We start from the raw sequence: 8,537 nt of genomic DNA, 5'->3' as shown, positions 1-8,537 counted from the left end.
ATGAGCTTAAGAGAGAGAGAGAATATGTCTAGGAACAATTTACTGATGTTACTGATCAGTATCAATATATTTGCAACTTACCCATCAATTAACAACATCTCCATTATCCAAAAAAAATGTAATAGAGTTATAATTGTTCCCAATACAGTATATTTGCTGTTGTACATGAGCTATATAGAAATGTAATTTCTAGGAGACAGTGTTGTAAATAAGAGGAAACTTTTCTTTAAACTGATCACTTTATTTGACATTCTCAGTTAAACATTGTTAACAAGTGAAGACCTGGTAATACATAAATACTCTTGTAGTTTTAGCTTGCATGTAATATCAGAATGTGATTTTTTTTGTTTTTTAACGTCATTGGCTTTTATAGGTGTTATGTATGATTTTGTAGATGATTTGTACAATTACATTCACACTGAGGATTTATTCTGTTTTTTAGGAAGGGTTTGAGGCAGACCAAGAAGGGGCAGTGGCTTTGGTGGCAGTGGTCAGTGATGAAGTGCCTGCAGGAGTCCCTTTTGAAACTCACCATGTGTCAGTCATCCTCGAGGATCAGGTTGTAATGTCTCACAGATCTTGGACTGATTCACTGGTATTTTCTTTGGACTGATTTATGCTCTGCATTTGAGCTACCCTGAGAAGCTAAGTGGCTTCTTTAAGTTCATACTTAAATCTTGATGATGGTAGAAAGCAAGTCAAACCAAAGTTGCAGGCCTTGAGAAATGAACTGGAATGAAGTTGGTGGCCTGTTTTGTCACTGGAGGTTGGCAGTGTCTGAAAATGTTTTGGCTTGCATGCCAATAATTGGAATAGCTTGAGATCATACATGAAAGTGGCTGCTCTGATTTCCGTTCAGTTCTCGTTCATTTCTTACTGCTTTTCTTGAATGTTTTTACACTTTCTGCATTGCCATGTTAAAACTTTTTAAATTATTATTTCATAGTTTTACAACATGTGTATGACATTTATACACCAGCTTCATTGTGTAAAGATATGGACATTGACTGCTAGCCAGAGTAGTACCAAAGAATCAAAATATTCCAAATCTGCTACTTAGAAGAAGTTACGGGAGGAGTATGGGCACAATAACAAATTGGTCTTAAACCTGTACAAATTGAGATCTGTGGTCTGTCAATAATGTCCAAAATCTTTGTAGAGGAAGCTTCTGAATAATATGTTACTACAGACAAGCATAGTGATTCTTTGCTTTCTAGGCCTATTTGAGTTATTGTTTAAAAAAAGACAGTTTTATTTCTCTTGCACAGACTTGGATCAGGGGGTATACTTAACAATTCTAAATTTAGGCTGAACCTTTAAGTCTTAGTTTTGTTGGGATGTTTATGTGAACTTTAAGTAAACTCAAAGATAATGGGCCAGAATACATTTCATTTTGAAAGCTGTAAACAAGATGTTTAAATATTGAAATGTGTACTTAAAATTGGAAGTGTTGAGCTAAATAAATAGTTTAAGTTGTGTCAGACGAACACATGTATATTGTGTTATTACAACTTAAATGATTTAAGGCAATCGGTTTCCTCAAATGACTTGAGTAGCCACAACAAAGATTGAAGTTGTCATAACTAGATTGTAATAACTTGTCTTAGTGGAAGACGTATGAGTAAACTTAAGTGGTAATATTAGCATAAATTGATGCATACAAGTCAGTCTTACTTGAGCCATAAGTTTTGTTTACAAATTTTTAATATGTTGGTGAAAATGTTTCATATAAGTCTAAATTATTTCATAGTGTTTGTTAGTTTTACTCAAATCTAATTATTTTTTGTGGTTAAATTGTTTGAGTTAATAAACTTAAATGGTTTAAGGCAATCGGTTTCCTCAAACAGTTTGAGTTGAACTAACTCATCAGGTTTTACAGTGTTTTAGTAGTGTATCTATTTTATCAATTTTCCCATCCTTTTGGATTACAGAAGTAAAGATCGTTATTCTTACCCTGCTATTAGTGTTGGATGCATAAAAATGATCTACTTTAGGTATTTGTGCTGCACAGAAAATTAGCACCAGGAATGTAAATATTTTAATTTGTTCATTAACTAAGGGTGGTTGTTTATGCATGAAAGACAATTATTAAAATAATCAACATTTTCATATAATTAAATATTAATTTTGCTGCTGTGTATCTGCATTTGATATTACAAAATAGTGATGTAACACAGTTCATAAAAGCTTTTTGCTTTTTCTATTCTAATCACCCGCAGTTTGGTGGATGTGTCTCCGACAAAAGTCCTGTACAACAAGTGATCTACTTTACATTTTCAGGTCCAGCGGTCAGTTTGAAATAAAAGTTTGTTTAACAGCGGAAATTGAGTCTCACATTATTCTTGTCTTGGTTATCGGTTCCTCTTAAACAAAAAAACGTAAGACATCTTTTTTAAATACATAATTTAATAGCCTACTATTTTTATCATTATAATCAACTTAATTATTTCCTGGATTTTGTATCACTATAGTCCCTAAATGTATGTAAATGCAGGAAATGGGATTCAAATCGAAAACAGCAAACCCTGAGGTGGATTAGCAACAAGAGCAGAAAACCACTCCTGCCAGCCAAAAACAGGAATCTGAGCCTATCGAGGTAACAGACTCAAGCAAAGAAAATGTTTTATTTACATGCCTGTCGCATGTTTTTTTTTTCTTTTACTTGGTTGCAGTCTTGAAATCGCACATCATATCTCAAGTCAAATCTAGGGGAGCACTGCATTTTTGTGACATGAGTAGATATCATTGTCATGTGTAATCTACATTAAAATGAAGATCAGAATGGAAGTCCTGAAGGTGGTTTATTATTTTAATTGTCACTTTCATGTATATTAATGGAAGATAAGCTTAGAAATGGTCTCCCTGCTAAAGTTTAAGAAAATTTCATTAATGGCTTATCAGCCTACAGTGCCCAAGGAGGGGGAGGGAGATATACATGTATATGTCTGTGTATATAAAAAATTCTCTTACTGGCTGGGGAGCAGTGTGGTATCACAAGCACATGAGACACATGGAGCCCAGTGTTTTTAGGACCCAAGTGCAAGATGCAACAGGAGCTAGGTAAAGAGTCTTTTGATGTAGAAAGGAGGAACAGAGTCAGGAGTGCAGCCAATAACATACACCCAACAAACTCTGGCACAAAATACAGAGACAAAGGTGAAGCAAACAGCAGCAAATTACAGAATAAGCAGAAGTCTGAACCAGTGGTTACTGGGGACAGAAACCAAGGGGAGCAAGCTAAACAGCAAAAGGTCCTTACAAAGAGAGTCCAAGGCAACAAATCTGAACAGGGTAATCCAAACAGTGTGAGCTGAACAGTTAAAAATCCAGCCAAGAAGCGACAACAAAAGAAGACTGGCAGAGGCTAAAGGCCTCTGTGAAGCATTTTCCCCCAATCTCTCTTAAGAACTAGTGAGCTGCATCAAAATAAATCTCCATGACACTAAATGTGACAGAAAGGAAGAATTCACCTTTGGGCAAAACTGGATAAGTGAGATATTCCCTACAGTAAAAAAAAAAAAAAAGGCTAAACAAAACAAATACCCCTGATATTGAGATTGTATTTTTACCAATGTAAAGCTGATTAACTTCATATCCTGATTGCATTACATCATTAAATGATGCTCAACTACCATTTGCTTTATTACTTGTGCTGTGTGTAACTTTTTCAGATATGCAGAGAGTATAAATTTGGCCATCATGGGAGAAAACCTGGATAAAATGTAAGAGCATGTGTGAGCACAAACTGACTGGACAAAATGTAGGAAAATGATCTTAAAAATCATTTATTTAAATACTTGTATTTGATCTTTTGTAAATGCAAAAGATTTCATAGGTTTCATAATTATGCTCCTCTCATTTTGCTTACAAAATGCTCATATTAAATGTAGGATCAGCTTTCAAATATCTGACTAAATTACATTACCATGTTTTATCAACTTTTGAAAGTTATTTGCAGAACCATAATTACAATTTACACATTTCACACAGCTATATTACTAACATGTTAATAAAGGCAAAGGTTTTGTACACCATTTTATGTTTTCCCAGCTGGACAGATATAGGAGAGGATGACATCAATCATGTTTTTAATAATGGGTTGGGGTGGGTGTAGGTCATGTGGTAGGTAATGGGCCAGCACCATTTCCCAGGCATCCAGAAACTTCACATTGAGTCCTTTGAACATTCCACGCAGCACAGTATCAATCTGCAGACAGAACCAGTTGCTATAGAACAGGCTATCTGCTGGATTCAACTTCTGCATGTTGGGAGTGCGGATCACCACCAACGTATCTGGCTCACGGTTTAACAGCCGCACCACAGCCTTCCGTATTTGCCGTAGTCGCCGTATATATGCTTCAATTGGGTAAGTGCTGAAGTGAGCCCACACACTTATAATATATACAGTGTTTGGCCCACCCTCTATCCTGTCTATCTCATTTGCTACATAGCGCAGTTCAGAGGTGTACACTGGGGTGGAGCGGAGGGGCGTCCCATGGCAGCGAAACTTCACTAGAATATTGTTAGTGTCATCCACAAGCATGAATGGTCCTACCATAATAGGGCTGTAAAGATTAAATGGTTTCAGGTCTAGGAGAAGAGAAAGTGAGCATCATATTGGAGAAATTGGATAAACATTGAAAAACTAGGGTGTTTACACAAGAAATTGATAAAACACAAAGAAAAACTTGCTCTTACTAGGAACAAACTTAGCAAGGTACTCAAACCACTGGCGTATTGTTGAATCTCCATGCATGTACACAAGCTTCCCTTTAAGACAACTTGTTATGGCTGAGGAGCTAGTAAAATGCTGGATGGCTGAACCACTCAGAGACCTCCAGGTATCTTGAAAGTAGTAGCCAGCAGCATTGTTAGTACTTTCTACTTTGGTTTGATCTTTGAAGGGGGAAAAATATTAATGTTAATCACAAGATAGCTTACAATATAGACAAATCAGAGTGCAATCTATATGTTTAAATGTGAAGTGAGGGATTTGTGCTTTGGATTTGTGATAGTCTGTAATGTTGGAGTCTATTTTTTAAAAGAACCTTTTAAAATGATGCCTGTATGTCATAAGTGGTTAATTGAGGGTGTGCATATTTAAATGAGCAGTGAAATGCAGATCACAACTGCATTAATATTTAATAAGAACAATAATAAAATAGTCATTATAGAATTTTCAAATTCTATATTCCCCAGGGCCAATTGTGGCCTGCAGACAGATATTATACAGCCTTCTCTAAAAAGTGTGATATGTGGCACACCGGCCAACAGGTTACAATTTTTCCTTAACACCATCTGTGATGAGCAATGCCTCCCCATTCTCTTCTAGAAGGGGAAACACCCTTTTTGTGGACTATAAATAGACATTATTTTTATTTAATTGCCATATATGGATTTAATATTGGTGTCAAATAACAAAGTTTGTGTATCTACATCCTAAAACATAAAATTCCAGCAAAACATTATGGTTTCATCCAGCTTTTTGTGGTCAGACAGTGGAACTGGACAATCAGTATCAGCTCACTGCACAATATCAGCTCCCTCAGCAGATATTGTTCAAGAAAGATAAAATGAAGGTAAAGTTAGAATGAAATGGAACACCCTTTTGACAAACTCCAATCAATTCACACAATTCTGGATGAGTGAATTTTGGCATCAACTTCTCACTACTCACAACTTGACTACAGTACTGTAAGGAAAAAAAAAGGTAAAATGTTGTTGAACCAGGGCCCAGGCTTTCTTCTGAAGTACTACTCTTCACCAGGCTGCAGTTTATATTACTACTATAGTCAAAAATATATCTATTTCTAAAGATATTCTTGAAAGAAAAACTTACCATTTTCTGCAGGTAATACAGTCACACGGTCCATCTTTGCTGCGGGTATAGGCACTTTTATATTTACTCCCCTGAAACAATATGGTAATTTTTTATTCTAATTATTATTTTTTTATTCTAATTTTTATCTTATTACTATTATTTATATCTTTTTAAACTTTAAATAACCATTTAGAGCAAGGACAACATCTACTTGGGAAATAACAAGGTAATTAATCCAAATTTAAAAAGCTATGGAAAAAGGATCTTTACAAATAGACTCCAGCTGCCATCTTACCTCTTGAAAAACTCTGCTTCATTCTTGTTTAAGAGGGTCTTCCTATAACCCTCTTTGTAATGATTTATTCGTGTGTCACAGCCTAGTTTTTTGGGTTTGTAGCAGTACCAGGGCTCTCCAGTTTCAAGATCAGTGTAATTACAGAGAGGTTTCTGGTTGTGAGGAAGACACATGTCACACTCAGTGGACTCTGATAGGCCACCAGAGCGGAACTGGCTTTTAAAACTCACTGTGTGAGTTTGCTCCTTTCGTAATCTCTTAAGCACCACCACTGCCTCACTAGGATGCACCATAGTAATTTCTACTTGCACTTCACCAGCCCACAGCAGTGGGAACAGCACTGTATAGTTCCCATCATTGTGGTCATGCACCTTCCCTACAACCCCAGCACCTAGCTTGGGTGAATGCAGCCTGGCTGTCAGGAAATCTCCTCCATGCCTCTTAGGTAGGCCCAAGAAGTTGTGCACATGGACATTAACCACAAGCTGACCACCTATGTGTTGCTCTGGTTCACCTTGAATCACATAGTAGCTCTTGGCAGGGTTACTGCTGAACTCCACAGGGAGGTCTTTCACTGGTGGATCTGGCCATGCAGTGGAATTGAGCAAATGTCTCTCTTCTATGGCCTCTTCTGCAGTGGGCTTTTGGACAAATTGTGCACAGTACGTGTAATTTACCTCCGCCAGCAACACATTATCGGGAGGCTCAAAGGCTAAGTGGATACTGCTCTGTATTTTGTAGAAGGTGGATGTTAGTTGATCATTAAAATCCTGTAAAACAGTGAAAAGAGCACATTTGAAGCTAATACACAACCAAAGCAGTAGACACAAATCAGGAAAAGTCTTGAAGACAACAGCAGTAATTACTAGCAGTAGACTTTGTAATTAATCTTTAACTTATTTGGTGATGTATTCAGTTTAAAAAGTTATTTTACTTTCACTTGCATAATTGAGGACACTGCAATGAAAAACTAAAGCACAAATCTAATGAACTGATTATGCTTTCTGATATGTGCCAATGGTAGAAAATATGGAAAATGAAAATGATAGACTGCTTTGGCACATAATTCTGTGCTGATCTACAGATATAGAGATATGCGGCCCCATTTAGTATAGTGACGAACTCTGGTATAGTGACTGAACTGACTTTGTGAGTAGGATAAAGCAAGTTACAAAATCCAAAAATGTATAAAAGTCACTATTAATAGACAAAAATATGTAATTTATTAGCAAATTAATAATTGACATGTAAAAACTAATAACTCAGGTCAGGTTTTTATTTTCAGAATTTAGGTCGGATTTCTACACTATGTGGTTCTGTGCTTCAAACTGTGCACAGAAATCATTTAGGAGTGAGGCAACACAAACATGTGATGGAGCTTTACAGTCCATTTTGACCAGGATACCTTGCCACATACACTGTATATCCTTGGCATATGTTCAGAGCCAGTGGCTCATGTACAAAAGGCATCACTACAGCAGGGAAAGTTACCCTTATTTAGAGATGCACAGAAATATACAGTGAAGATCAAAATTAGAGAACGATTTATAAACACAATATTCTTAATCTTCACTCAAAATCAGCACTGAGCAGTGTAGATCCACGTAAGTCAGCTGGTCGTGATGGCATACCCCGATGGGTGCTCAGGACTTGTGCTGACCAACCGGCACAAGTCTTTACTGACATTTTCAAACCGTCACTGGCCTAGGCCACTGTTCCCACATGTCTGAAGACTACAACCGTCATACCAGTGCCCAAGCATTCTTCTGTGAAGTGCCTGAACGATTTCCGTCCTGTTGCACTCACCCCCATTGTTATGAAGTGCTTTGAGAAGCTGGTTCTACCAGCATGTCATAGCATGTCTCCCACCTACACTGGACCCACACCAGTTTGCCTACTGCCCAAATAGATCAACAGAGGATGCCATTTCCACTGCTACTCATCTAGCTCTCACCCACCTGGACAATAACAATACATACATTCGGATGTTGTTCACTGACTTCAGCTCTGCTTTTAATACAGTCATCCCTAATAAACTGATCGCTAAGCTCAGTGACCTGGGTATCTGCACATCCATATGCATTTGGATTATGGACTTCTTAACAAATAGACCTCAGACTGTAAGGTTGGGTAATCACATATCCCCATCCTGAACACCGGCGTCCCACAAGGCTGTCTGCTGAGCCCAATGCGCTACTCCCTGTTCACCCATGACTGTGTCCTGCGGCATAACTCCAACATCTTCATCAAATATGGAAATTATACCACAGTTGTTGGCCGAATCAGCAACAACGAAGAATCAGCCTACAGGGAAGACAGCCAAAGGCTGTCAGCATGGTGTTCCATGAACAACCTCAACCTCAAAGAGCTCATCATGGACTTCCGGAAATCTAACAGCAGCAGATACTCCCCTATCTACAT

The 8,537-nt window shown here is 37.4% G+C and overlaps 1 protein-coding gene across 3 annotated transcripts in view; it reads right to left on the bottom strand.

Annotated features, from left to right (window-relative positions):
• Nucleotides 1-3,761: 3,761 nt before the first annotated feature.
• Nucleotides 3,762-8,537, bottom strand: part of LOC131354171 (NXPE family member 3-like) — a 15,695-nt gene continuing 10,919 nt past the window's right edge. For all 3 annotated transcript variants that reach the window (XM_058391520.1, XM_058391521.1, XM_058391519.1), the window contains 4 exons: nucleotides 6,117-6,886; nucleotides 5,840-5,910; nucleotides 4,699-4,896; nucleotides 3,762-4,590 (listed from right to left, as the gene is read on the bottom strand). In XM_058391520.1, the coding sequence (XP_058247503.1) occupies nucleotides 4,037-4,590; nucleotides 4,699-4,896; nucleotides 5,840-5,910; nucleotides 6,117-6,886 (1,593 nt within the window). In that variant the 3' untranslated portion in view covers nucleotides 3,762-4,036. The remainder of the gene's footprint in view (nucleotides 4,591-4,698; nucleotides 4,897-5,839; nucleotides 5,911-6,116; nucleotides 6,887-8,537) is intronic.

The sequence above is a fragment of the Hemibagrus wyckioides genome, linkage group LG06, assembly GCF_019097595.1.
Source record: "Hemibagrus wyckioides isolate EC202008001 linkage group LG06, SWU_Hwy_1.0, whole genome shotgun sequence".
Lineage (NCBI taxonomy): Eukaryota > Metazoa > Chordata > Actinopteri > Siluriformes > Bagridae > Hemibagrus > Hemibagrus wyckioides.
The sequence above is the reverse complement of the archived record's forward strand: the minus strand, read 5'-3'. Positions and strand labels throughout refer to the sequence as shown.